The 12602-nt window shown below is 44.9% G+C and overlaps 1 protein-coding gene across 2 annotated transcripts in view; it reads left to right on the forward strand.

Annotated features, from left to right (window-relative positions):
• The window catches only part of LOC106612494 (signal-induced proliferation-associated 1 like 3), a 106470-nt gene that overhangs the window by 90312 nt on the left and 3556 nt on the right, over positions 1-12602 (forward strand). The window contains exons 13-21 of one of the 2 annotated variants that reach the window (XM_045724368.2): positions 735-911; positions 4662-4786; positions 6651-6766; positions 6869-7323; positions 8221-8454; positions 9430-9592; positions 11247-11430; positions 11622-11777; positions 12161-12275. In XM_045724368.2, coding sequence (XP_045580324.2) covers positions 735-911; positions 4662-4786; positions 6651-6766; positions 6869-7323; positions 8221-8454; positions 9430-9592; positions 11247-11430; positions 11622-11777; positions 12161-12275 — 1725 coding nt within the window. The remainder of the gene's footprint in view (positions 1-734; positions 912-4661; positions 4787-6650; positions 6767-6868; positions 7324-8220; positions 8455-9429; positions 9593-11246; positions 11431-11621; positions 11778-12160; positions 12276-12602) is intronic. The other variant, XM_045724369.2, reaches the window with a different exon arrangement.

Genomic DNA, 12602 nt, shown 5'->3' on the forward strand with positions numbered 1-12602 from the left:
ATCACGCTTCACCATCTGGCAGTCCGATGGACAATCTGGGTTTGGCAGATGCCATCAGAACACTACCTTCCCAAATGTATAGTGCCAACTGTAAAGTTTGGTGGAGAAGTTATAATGGTCTGTGGCTGTTTTTCATGGTTCGGGCTAGGCCTCTTGGTTCCAGTGAAGGGAAACCAATGACATTCTAGACAATTCTGTGCTTCCAACTTTGTGGCAACAGTTTGGGGAAGGCCCTTTCCTGTTTCAGCATGACAATGCCCCCATGCACAAAGCTAGGTCTATACAGAAATGGTTTGATGAGATTGGTGTGGAAGAACTTGACTGGCCTGCACAGAGCCCTGACCTCAACCCCATCGAACACCTTTGGGATGAATTGGAACACCGACTGCGAGTCAGGCCTAATCGCCCAACATCAGTGCCTGACCTCACTAATGCTCTTGTGGCTGAATGGAAGTAAGTCCCTGCAGAAATGTTCCAACATTTAGTGGAAAACCTTCCCAGGAGAGTGGAGGCTGTTATAGCGGAAAAGGGGGACCAACTCCATGATTTTGGAATGAGATTTTCAACGAGCAGGTGTCCACATACTTTTGGTGGATCAAGATCAGGTCCTCTCTATCCATATAACCATATAAATAATGATCTAAAAGTTATAACTAATCATAGATCAGCACCCATACTCTCCGACGTTTTATGAATATAGGCACTGACTTTAAACTCCGCTGTCCCCTCTGCAGGCCGGTGAGTTTCCCTGAGAACCACTACTGCCTGTCGCCAGCGGGGGGCGACAGAGTGCTGCCCTACAGGAACCCCTCAGCCAGCTTCTCCTCCCCCTCTGGCCTGGGGGGCATGGTGGCCCTGGGGGGCCCCGTACTCAGCGGGACCTTCATACGCTACAAACCCTCACCTGACAGGTCAGTCAACAGAGTGTGTGTTAGTGTCTTTGTGTGTGTGTGTGTGTGTGTATCTCTGGGGTTGTCTCTGTTTGTGTGCATTGAGGTATCATTGAGGACTCCATTTGTTTGTATTGGAGGAGAATGTCACTCCTTCCTGTTCCCTGGCATTTCCTTTGCATGACACTTGACAGGCTTTTGGCGGTTGTTGCTAGGAGTGGTAGCTAACTTGCTGCAGTCCTTTGACTGATTTGACTGTCAATCTTCTGTCAGTGAGACCTGTACGAACACACTCTTGGATTAAGACTCCATTGTGTAGTTTTACCTGTGTGTTTGGTGATTAGTTACATCCTGCCCAACCAGAGAAACAAGTTTGAAATAAGCGCCACCGGGGGGGGGGGGGGGGATATATTGGTCGACCGAGAATCGTCTGCTCGATTGGTTGAAACTTTAAAACGTGTATTTTTCCATATAAAGACACACCCTATATGTTTGAATAATTTCAACTACATGCACTGAACTTGTCTGATGCTTTAAGCGCACTGTTTGATTAAATAATTAAGACACAAATGACTCGATGGCCATGTTGTGTTAGAACAAATTACAGCAAGGACCTGTCTGACTGACGCACGTTGTCGGTCTCCCCTCCCTGCTGCAATGAAAAGGCACCACATCACAGCAAGTGTTTATCGCGCTGTTCGTCCTGAAGCTGCAACATCATTTCAGCCATTTAATTTCTTACTTGTTTCTCTGAATGAAAAGTTCTGTTACCTAAATCCCTCATTTGTTTAGAAAACATATTCCCTCTCTTTACTTGAAACATGTAAGCATTGCATGCATGTGACCAATAGGGCCTGACCTATACACTATCATAAAAACTTCAATACATTGGTAATAACAAACTCCAAACACCATAACATGTGACAGTAAAAATGGATGCTGAGGACGTGAAAAAGAAACTCAAAACGGGTTAATGTTTACTGGTTGCTCAGGAGGTAAGGGGAAGTCAGATCTGTGCGAGATTTTTGACTTAGTTGTGGAAACTACTGCAGATCAATAAAAAGGAGGGTATAGAAGCAAGAGTTGGGCGAGTATTGTGTAAGCAACACTAAATATATTGACTAAACAGGATGCGCTCTTAGGCCTACAGCTCAGTGGTGGTTATACAATACTATAAGAAGCCATAGAATGATAATGACACTACATATTATTTTAATGATAATCATTGTAATAACAATAAGGAGAACAGTGTAAACTATAAGTAATACTGAAGACTGTTCTAACAGGCTTGGTGCTCACGGTATCAGTAGGCTATTAAACAAACACTCAAACAGGCAACAGAAACAGGAACGGTCTTACTTGTGTAGATCTATATGGATGACTATTAAAGCCAGGCACGTTTAAGTTAGGCTATTGATTATAGACCCAGTTAAGTTAAGGTTTGCTCTCTCCTCAATTTTTCTTTGACAATTAAGGAAAAGGCTGTTTCCTCGTCTCCTCAATCCGCTGCTGCCTCCGCCACATTGTTCTCAACACCAATATGCTGGTTAACTTTGGTATTATGCACATGGCAACAAAGGGAAAGGTGCCAATTCAATGGTGCACTGAAGATTGTTTCAGAACCACAGACAGCGACCTCTATCCAATGCGTCAGAAAGCTAATTTGTTATAAAATAATAGTACCATTATTTTTTTTACATATAACCGTATACAATTTCAGTATCACATCTTTGAGAAGTGGTCACCAACCGGTTGATCACGATCGACTGGTTGATCTTCAAGGCATTCCTAGTCAATCACCAAACATTTCTGTAGAAAAGCCAAAGATCAAGGCTTGGTCTCGTTTTTTAAATGTATTAATAAAAAAATCAGGGGGCGCTGTTGTCGGTAGTTGCACTTGATTCAGAGGTCCTGCGCACCGGGTCAGCAAAGTGGTCATATTTTGAACCATTTAATTTTTCTGAAATTACAAACTCCGCCTATCGGGTGGACTGGGAGATCTGTGGCTAAATCGAGTGCGCCTACTACGCTGGCCAATCGAATAGCTCAAATTACCGTGCCGACAGAGCTTCCACGACCCTGGCTACAGCAAAGTTTGATACGTAATATTTTATAACTATTAAAACCATGACCACAGAGAGACTGTCAAAGAATACAGCAAAGAGCTGCCGTTTTTAAAGAGTGAGTTAATGTTAACGTTTTTATTCAACACTAAAACATGAAACGTGCTTCTCCGTACAGCCGCTCGTAATGCCGCTGGAATGAATGACTATCCAAGTGTATCGTTAGCCCTGCGTTTTTATTATTATTAGCAACTCGTCGTCTCTTTTAATATAAAGGAATATTTCACTTTCTCTGGTCATAGGAACAACATGAATTTGTGGATCAAATCAAAATAAAATGTTATTTGTCACATACACGTGTTTAGCGGGTGTAGAGAAATGCTTGTAACAACAAGATGCAGTGCGACTCGAGTTTAGCCATCAGGTGGAAGACTGTGTCCCCTCTCTGTTCACTCTCACCGGAGGAAAGGATGGAGAGAGTAGGGACCATGAGATGCGGACCCAATGCTGCTCTCTCCCGCCCTGCGCTGAGACTACTGCCGTGTTTAAAAACAACTGGGAACTCAGAAATCTCCGATATCAGTGCGTTGAAAATAACTGGGAACTGGGGGGGGGGGGGGCAAATCGAAAACTCTGGCATCTTTCTAGAGCTCCCACTTTCCGACCTGAAGATCACTAATGTCATGATTTGACCTAGTTTATTTCCCCCAGTTCCCAGTTATCTTGAAAGCACCATGACCATCCGATGCCGATACAATCAGGCCATTTACATTTACATTATTTACATTTTTTGAAGTCATCTGTTTTTTTTTTTATCTGAGCGGTAGATTTTGGCTTGCTTTTTTTTTTTACTTCGAATGTGATCTTGACTCAGAAAAGGTTGGTGACCACTGTCTTAGAGTGATGGACTGTGCAAACACTGTCTTAGAGTGATGATCCTCCGCAATGGATTAGTCCACTGAGACAGGCGCGAATCAGACAGGCGTTTTGTGCACCATAGGAAAAAAACAGTTGAGAAGCACAAGAGTGGTGATCAAGTTGCACATGAAATTCACTACCAATGTTTGCCAGCTATAAATATCTTATAACTATAAATGAACTATTTAAGATGTGCCAAATACATTTTCTCCAGTTCAGGGCTCCAGCTATGCATTTGGTTTGCTAATTTGCTAGCTATAACGTTAAGTGGCTAGCTTGCAATATCAAGCTTCTTGGTTGCAGCACAGACAATCAATCCCCTTCTGGATCAAGTGTGAGTAGCCTTTTGAGATAGTTCTACAACTCTACGACCTGGGTTGGCTGTCCTGTTCTCTTGCCCTTGTTAGCGTTTAGCTAGCATCCGCTATGGGAATCCGCTAGTACTTTGTTAGCATTTGTTAGCATATAAAAATATTTGCCGGAGGATAAGGAGAGAAGGCTCAAGTAGCAAATGGAGTAAACAAAAAAAAAACTGAAAATGGCGTTTTACATTTAACGAACCAAACATTGAAATACCGTTGTAGAAGGTAAAGTAAAAACCCAAACCAGTCCATGCATCAAAACTGGTATATAGTACGGTATTACGCCCAGTCCTTGTGTGTGTGTGTGTGTGTGTGTGTGTGTGTGTGTGTGTGTGTGTGTGTGTGTGTGTGTGTGTGTGTGTGTGTGTGTGTGTGTGTGTGTGTGTGTGTGTGTGTGTAACCTCCCTGTTCCTCTTATATCTGTATAGGTACGGTTCAGCCCAGCGTCCCCTGCTGGCCTACGAACCTCATCTCAGTCTGGACATCACCTCTAGTGGAGAGTCCTCCTCGGGCTTCACCAGCCAGGACAGCACTATGGAGCGCTGCAAGACAGGTACACAAACACGTATGTAGACAAACATACAGAACACACACACTGTGTGTTCTGTATGTTTGTATACCTATTTTTTTATTGTTATTTTTTTTCTTTTAAGTGGCTAGCTTGCTTTGTGCATGACACAAGTAATTTTACCAACAATTGTTTATCGACAGATTATTTCACTTATAATTCACTGTATCATAATTCCAGTGGGTCAGAAGTTTACATACACTAAGTTGACTCTGCCTTTAAACAGCTTGGAAAATTCCAGAAAATGTCATGGCTTTAGAAGCTTCTGATAGGCTAATTGACATCATTTGAGTCAATTGGAGGTGTACCTGTGGATGTATTTCAAGGCCTACCTTCAAACTCAGTGCCTCTTTGCTTGACATCATGGGAAAAACAAAAGAAATCAGTCAAGACCTCAGAAAAACAATTGTAGACCTCCACAAGTCTGGTTCATCCTTGGGAGCAATTTCCAAACGCCTGAAGGTACCACGTTCATCTGTACAAACAATAGTACGCAAGTATAAACACCATGGGACCACGCAGCCGTCATAGTGCTCAGGAAGGAGACGTGTTCTGTCTCCTAGAGATGAACGTACTTTGGTGCGAAAAGTGCAAATCAATCCCAGTACAACAGCAAAGGACCATGTGAAGATGCTGGAGGAAACGGGTACAAAAGTATCTATATCCACAGTCAAACGAGTCCTATATCGACATAACCTGAAAGGCCGCTCAGCAAGGAAGAAGCCACTGCTCCAAAACCACCATAAAAAAGCCAGACTACGGTTTGCAACTGCACATGGGGACAAAGATTGTACTTTTTGGAGAAATGTCCTCTGGTCTGATGAAACAAAAATAGAACTGTTTGGTCATAATGACCATCATTATGTTTGGAGGAAAAAGGGGAGGCTTGCAAGCCGAAAAACACCATCCCAACCCCGAAGCACGGGGGTAGCAGCATCATGTTGTGGGGGTGCTTTGCTGCAGGAGGGACTGGTGCACTTCAAAATAGATGACATAATGAGGAGGAAAATTATGTGGATATATTGAAGCAATGTCTCAGAACATCAGTCTAGAAGTTAAAGCTTGGTCGCAAATGGGTCTTCCAAATGGACAATGACCCCAAGCATACTTCCAAAGTTGTGGCAAAATGGCTTAAGGACAACAAAGTCAAGGTATTGGAGTGGCCATCACAAAGCCCTGACCTCAATCCTATAGAGAACTGAAAAAGTGTGTGTGAGCAAGGAGGCCTACAAACCTGACTCAGTTACACCAGCTCTGTCAGGAGGAATGGGCCAAAATTCACCCTTCTTATTGTGGGAAGCTTGTGGAAGGCTACCCAAAACATTTGACCCAAGTTAAACGATTTAAAGTCAATGCTACCAAATACTAATTGAGTGTATGTAAACTTCTGACCCACTGGGAATGTGATGAAAGAAATAAAAGCTGAAATAAATCATTCTCTCTACTATTATTCTGACATTTCACATTCTTAAAATAATGTGATGATCCTAATTGACCTAAGACAGGGAATTTTTACTAGGATTAAATGTCAGGAATTGTGAGAACCTGAGTTTAAATGTATTTGGCTAAGGTGTATGTAAACTTCTGACTTCAACTGTACGTATGCATATACACACACAGAAATAGAGAGTCAGGATTAAAGAGAGTCAATTGGAGAGGGTCCAAATCGAACTGAGTTAGACATCAGAAAAGAGGCTTAAATACTGACTACCCCAATACAGTGACCACACACACACACACACACACACACACACACAGTGGACACATAAAACATAATGCTGGCCTACATACCACACCTGTCACTACATTAAACCTGTAATGTGTAATGGTGTGTGTGTTCTCTGCCCAGAGCCCCTATGGCATGTCCCAGCGTCATCGTCTCGGGGGCCAGGAGGAGGAGGGGGGCAGAGGAGACCCACCCGACAGGACGTCCCAGGGAAAGACTCCCCCAACAGACACTCAAAGGTCAGATATAACTGTCCTCTTTTATTTAGAGAGATTTTCTGCCCGTTGCTTTTCTGAGTATCTACCGTCTCTTTCTCTCTCACCTCATCCCGCTCTCTGTAGGGTGAGACCCAGTACTCCAGCCACTCCAGCAGTAACACTCTCTCCAGTAACGCGTCCAGCAGCCACAGTGACGAGCGCTGGTTCGACGGGGCCGGGGGGGAGAGAGGAGGCCCGGGGGGATCCGGGGGTTGCCTAGGCGACCTGGCTGAACCTGACCCCGACCCCCTCAGTAAGGGCGGATCCAGCGATAGCGGCATCGACGCCCCCACCCTCTACAACACCAAGCCCGGCGGTCGCCACGGAAACCAGTCCAGCCAATCACAGAAGCCGCTGCACTGTTCAGCAACCTATAATAGCGGGCTGCAGGACGTCTCTGGGGTGAGGGGCAACGGAGTCGAGGGGCGGAGACTAGAGTCGTCACCTGTATTACCTGCCAATCAGAACAAAGGATACCGCACGCGTACCTTCCCTCCTCCTGGATCCAACGTGGAGAAGCCAGACTCATTTAAACCCAGGTACAAGAGAGACACACACTGATAGAGCTTATACACTCCAACTCAGGTTAGCTTTTAGTAGTGGTAAGAGAGTAGAAGTGGGGAGGACAAAGAACTGTATGTTTTGTCTGCACAGGCATCCCACCCCCCATACTGAACATACCGAAACACATCACTGTGTAATCCCTATGGGGGGGCATGTATGGGCCAGATGTACCACCCCTGCCCTACATACACATAGACACACATATTTCGAGTCCAGCTACTCTTAGAGGGGGATTAAAGGATTGGGGGTTTAGACCCCCAGTTCCATCACTCCAGTCCCCCAGTTTATACCCAGTCACTTCAGGGAAACAGGACAGCACACTGGCACTCTGACACACAGAGGCACCCATCACAGTGGGACACAACACGTAACTTACAGGTATGTAGTCTAAACTGTGGTACAGGAGCTTAGGAAATGGGGATGGAGACGTGTGAGTGTTAAGATGGATGGGTGGAGGTATTGAGTGATGGTGGGTTAGATGGACATGTGTAGATGAATGGTTGCTTGAGTGATTGGGTGGATGGTTTGCTGGATGTATGTCCAGAGAAAGACAGACAGCTGGTCAGGGATATTCACAGATGTTGCTGCTGGTTGGTTGGTATGTTGGTTGAAAAAAGAGAGAAAAGGGGGGATTTGAGATGTGAATTCCACCAGCAGCTGTTCTATGTGACGTGTGGTTTGTTGTGTCTGTTATGCATCTCACCCTGAGTGGATCCGTCAACTCAAGCATATCTCTAAACCTGTGCATCATTTATATTGACTTTGTTATGCATGTAGACGGATAGATAGATCGATTTATGGATTTGAGCATGTGTTTCTCTGTACGTGTGTTTCTCTGTACGTTAATGCCGTGCGTCTGTGTGTCGTCACAGGGCCTGCTATACACCCCAGGGTTACAAGACCCCTGCAGCAGAGAAATCACGGCCGGTCCGAGCCGCCACAGTCACGCCTAACTCTGCTCTACTCAGCTCCACCCCTCTCTCCAGCTCCGCCCCCAAGGCCTTATACAGCAAGAGCAGACTGGGCGCCTGGCAACCAGACGACAACGCCCCCTCCCGTTCAAACACACCCACTACCTACAGCTCTGACACTAACAGCAGCAAGAAGTAAGAGAGAGTGTGTGTGTGTGTGTGTGTGTGTGTGTGTGTGTGTGTGTGTGTGTGTGTGTGTGTGTGTGTGTGTGTGTGTGTGTGTGTGTGTGTGTGTGTGTGTGTGTGTGTGTGTGTGTGTGTGTGTGTGTGTGTGTATACACTACCGTTCAAAAGTTTGGGGTCACTTAAAAATGTCCTTGTTTTTGAAAGAAAAGCACATTTTTTTTTGTCCATTAAATAACATCAAATTGATCAGAAATACAGTGTAGACATTGTTAATGTTGTAAATAACTATTGTAGCTGGAAACGGCTGATCTACATAGGCGTACGGAGGCCAATTATCAGCAACCATCACTCGTGTTCCAATGGCACGTTGTGTTAGCTAATCCTAGTTTAGCATTTTAAAAGGCTAATTGATCATTAGAAAACCCTTTTGCAATTATGTTAGCACAGCTGAAAACTGTTGTCCTGATTAAAGAAGCAATAAAACTGGCCTTCTTTAGACAAGTTGAGTATCTGCAGCATCAGCATTTGTGGGTTCGATTACAGGCTCAAAATGGCCAGAAACAAAGTACTTTCTTCTGAAACTCGTCAGTCTACTCATGTTCTGAGAAATGAAGGCTATTCCATGCAAGAAATTTCCAAGAAACTGAAGATCTCGGAACAACACTGTGTACTACTCCCTTCACAGAACAGCACAAACTGGCTCTAACCAGAACACCAGAACATTTCTAAGTGACCCCAAACTTTTGAACGTGTGTGTGTGTGTGTGTGTGTGTGTGTGTGTGTGTGTGTGTGTGTGTGTGTGTGTGTGTGTGTGTGTGTGTGTGTGCGCGTGCATTGAGATGCACTGGTCTACCGTGGCACCAGTGTGCTACACTACCAACTAAAATTCAAGCATCACGCCACTGTGTTAAGCCATGCTCAGTGGGATAAGTTGTGTTACTGTATTTAACCTACAGTATATTCCTGCTGTGTGTGTGTGTTCAGACAGGTGGACGTGAATTCTAAGAACGTGTTCGGACAGCCCCGTCTTCGAGCATCGCTAAGGGACCTGCGGTCTCCACGGAGATCCCACAAGAGCACTGTCGAGGACGACCTGAAGAAACTCATCATCATGGACAACCCTGGAGAGATGCCACAAAGAGACACGGTGAGGGGGACACACAGTACACATACAAACCCAGTACATACAGTACCAGTCAAAAGTTTGGACACACCTACTCATTCAAGGGTTTTTCTTTATTTTTACTATTTTCTACACTAGAATAATAGTGAAGACATCAAAACTATGAAATAACACATATGGAATCATGTAGTAACCAACATTTTATGTTTTATATTCTTCAAAGTAGCTACCTATTGCCTTGATGACAGCTTTGCACACTCTTGGCATTCTCTCAACCAGCTTCATGAGGAATGCTTTTCCAACAGTGTTGAAGGAGTTCCCACATATGCTGAGCACTTGTTGGCTGCTTTTCCTTCACTCCGCGGTCCAACTCATCCCAAACCAAATTGGGTTGATGTCGGGTGTTTGTGGAGGCCAGGTCATCTGATGCAGCACTCCATCACTCTCCTTCTTGTTCAAATAGCCCTTACACAGCCTGGAGGTGTGTTGGGTCATTGTCCTGTTGAAAAACAAATGATAGTCCCACTAAGCGCAAACCAGATGGGATGGGGTATCACTGCAGAATGCTGTGGTAGCCATGCTGGTTAAGTGTGCCTTAAATTCTAAATAAATCACTGACAGTGTCACCAGCAAAGCACCATCACACCTCCTCTTCTATGCTTCACATGCGGAGATCATCCGTTCACCTACTTTGTGTCTCACAAAGACACGGCTGTTGGAACCAAATATCTCAAATTTGGACTCATCAGACCAAATGACACATTTCCACCGGTCTAATGTCCATTGCTCGTGTCTCTTGTCCCAAGCAAGTCTCTTCTTATTATTGGTGTCCTTTAGTAGTGATTTCTTTGCAACAATTTGACCATGAAGGCCTCATTCAATTCACACAGTCTCCTCTGAACAGTTGATGTTGAGACGTGTCTGTTGAACTCTGTGAAGCATTTATTTGGGCTGCAATTTCTGAGGCTGGTAACTCTAATGAACTTATCCTCTGCAGCAGAGGTAGCTCTGGGTCTTCCATTCCTGTGGCAGTCCCCATGAGAGCCACTTTTATCATAGCGCTTGATGGTTTTTGCGACTGCACTTGAAGAAACTTCCGAAGTTCTTGAAATGTTCCGTATTGACTGACCTTCATGTCTTAAAGTAATGATGCACTGTCGTTTGTTTTTGCTTATTTGAGCTGTTCTTGCCATAATGTGGACTTGGTATTTTACCAAACAGGGCTATCTTCTGTATACCACCCCTACCTTGTCTGATTGGCTCAAACACATTAAGAAGGAAAGAAATTCCACAAATTAACTTTTAAGAAGGCACACCTGTTAATTGAAATGCATTCCAGGTGACTACCTCATGAAGCTGGTTGAGAGAATGCAAAGCTGTCAAGGCATGGGTGGCTACTTTGAATTTGTTTAACACTTTTTTTGGTTACAACATGATTCCATATGTGTTATTTCATAGTTTTGATGTCTTCAGTATGTAGAGTAAATGTAGAAAATAGTAAAAATAAAGAAAAACCCTTGAATGAGTAGGTGTGTCCAAACTTTTGACTGGTACTGTCCATACACATATACACCCATACACAACACACTATTTTACACATACACACCCCCAAACCTTACCACTTGCTCACACACAAACATACTACCCCACGACTAACCTCCCTCCCTTCTCTTTTCAGTCTCCTCGACACACTCTTCAGCGCACGTTCTCAGACGAGTCTCTGTGCAGCGGGCGCAGGGATGCCAGCTATGCCAACTCTGCCCCCCTGTTTGACCAGGGGACTCCCAGCGACCTGCTGTTCACCTGCACCCTGCCCACCCGACGCCATGCACACTCTGCCAACCACGTGCCCAACAAGAAGGGTGAGTGGGGCCACAGCTTGATGTCATTACCTTCTCACTTCATTGTATCCGTACATAATTATGGTATGTCAAGAAGGCACAAGGATCAGTTAGAGTGTCAGAAGCAAAGTTTATCATGTGACATCATCATGAATGCTAATCTGCTAAGACTACTTCATTTGACCTCCTTGTCCCCCCTCCTGCCTGGCCAGTCCCTCTGTCTGCGTCGGAGCTGTCTCTGACAGAGGTGAGGGATAAGGTTCCCCCCCTGAGGAGGCTGGACCCGGGGCTCATGCCCCTGCCTGACACTGCCTGTGGCCTGGAGTGGGCCAGTCTGGTCAACGCTGCCAAGGCCTACGAGGGTGAGTGTGAGTATTCTGTGTGTGTTCAGATATTTACTAGAGAGATTTTGTTTGTGTATACACGCTGAGAGAGAGAGAGCGAGAGAGTGTCTCACCTCAGTTCTTGACACCTGGGTCCCTCTGGTCTCCTGCCACCACAAAGCTTCTCACAGCAGCTCCAGCAGGCACAAACACGTATTGACACATGATCCTGGGCCTCAATTACTGCCCTAGCCCAGCAAAGCTGCTCCTGGCTGGGCTTGATTGTGTGAAATGTAGACCTTGGAGACCTTGTGAAGATGGATGGATGGATGGATAGATAGAGGGGAAGCAGATTTTGTAGATTGGTAGCTGATTGTGAATGGGGAAATGCAGCATTGTAACAGTGTGTCTCTGTGTGTGTTTTACAGTGCAAAGGGCAGTGTCGCTCTTCTCTCTCAGTGAGCCTCCAGACATGCGGCCGATCAACAGTCCAATCCAGTTCCAAACACCTCAGACTCCACGCACTACCCCCACCTTCAGCGGGTAAGTCTCTGACACACACACACTTCGCATGAATTCACAAATAAGACACAAACTCACACACCCAAGATTCACGCACAAGCTCAAACAATCACCATCCATAGACACTGCCACGGACGTACAATGTTGTTTTGTCTGTTTGACACTGACACTCCAAATCCTAAACCCAAAATTTGAGTGTATAAAAGCACTGCCTACACTTGGATTTCCCATTTGTCAGGTCAACCTCACCTGTCACATGTAGAAACCACCATCCCGTAGTTAGCTGTGGTAGTTAGACATGTATCAAACAATTTACCAAGGATCTTTGAACACCTTCTGTTGTAAACA

Source organism: Salmo salar, chromosome 09 (assembly GCF_965601325.2).
Source record: "Salmo salar chromosome 09, fSalSal1, whole genome shotgun sequence".
Classification (NCBI taxonomy): domain Eukaryota; kingdom Metazoa; phylum Chordata; class Actinopteri; order Salmoniformes; family Salmonidae; genus Salmo; species Salmo salar.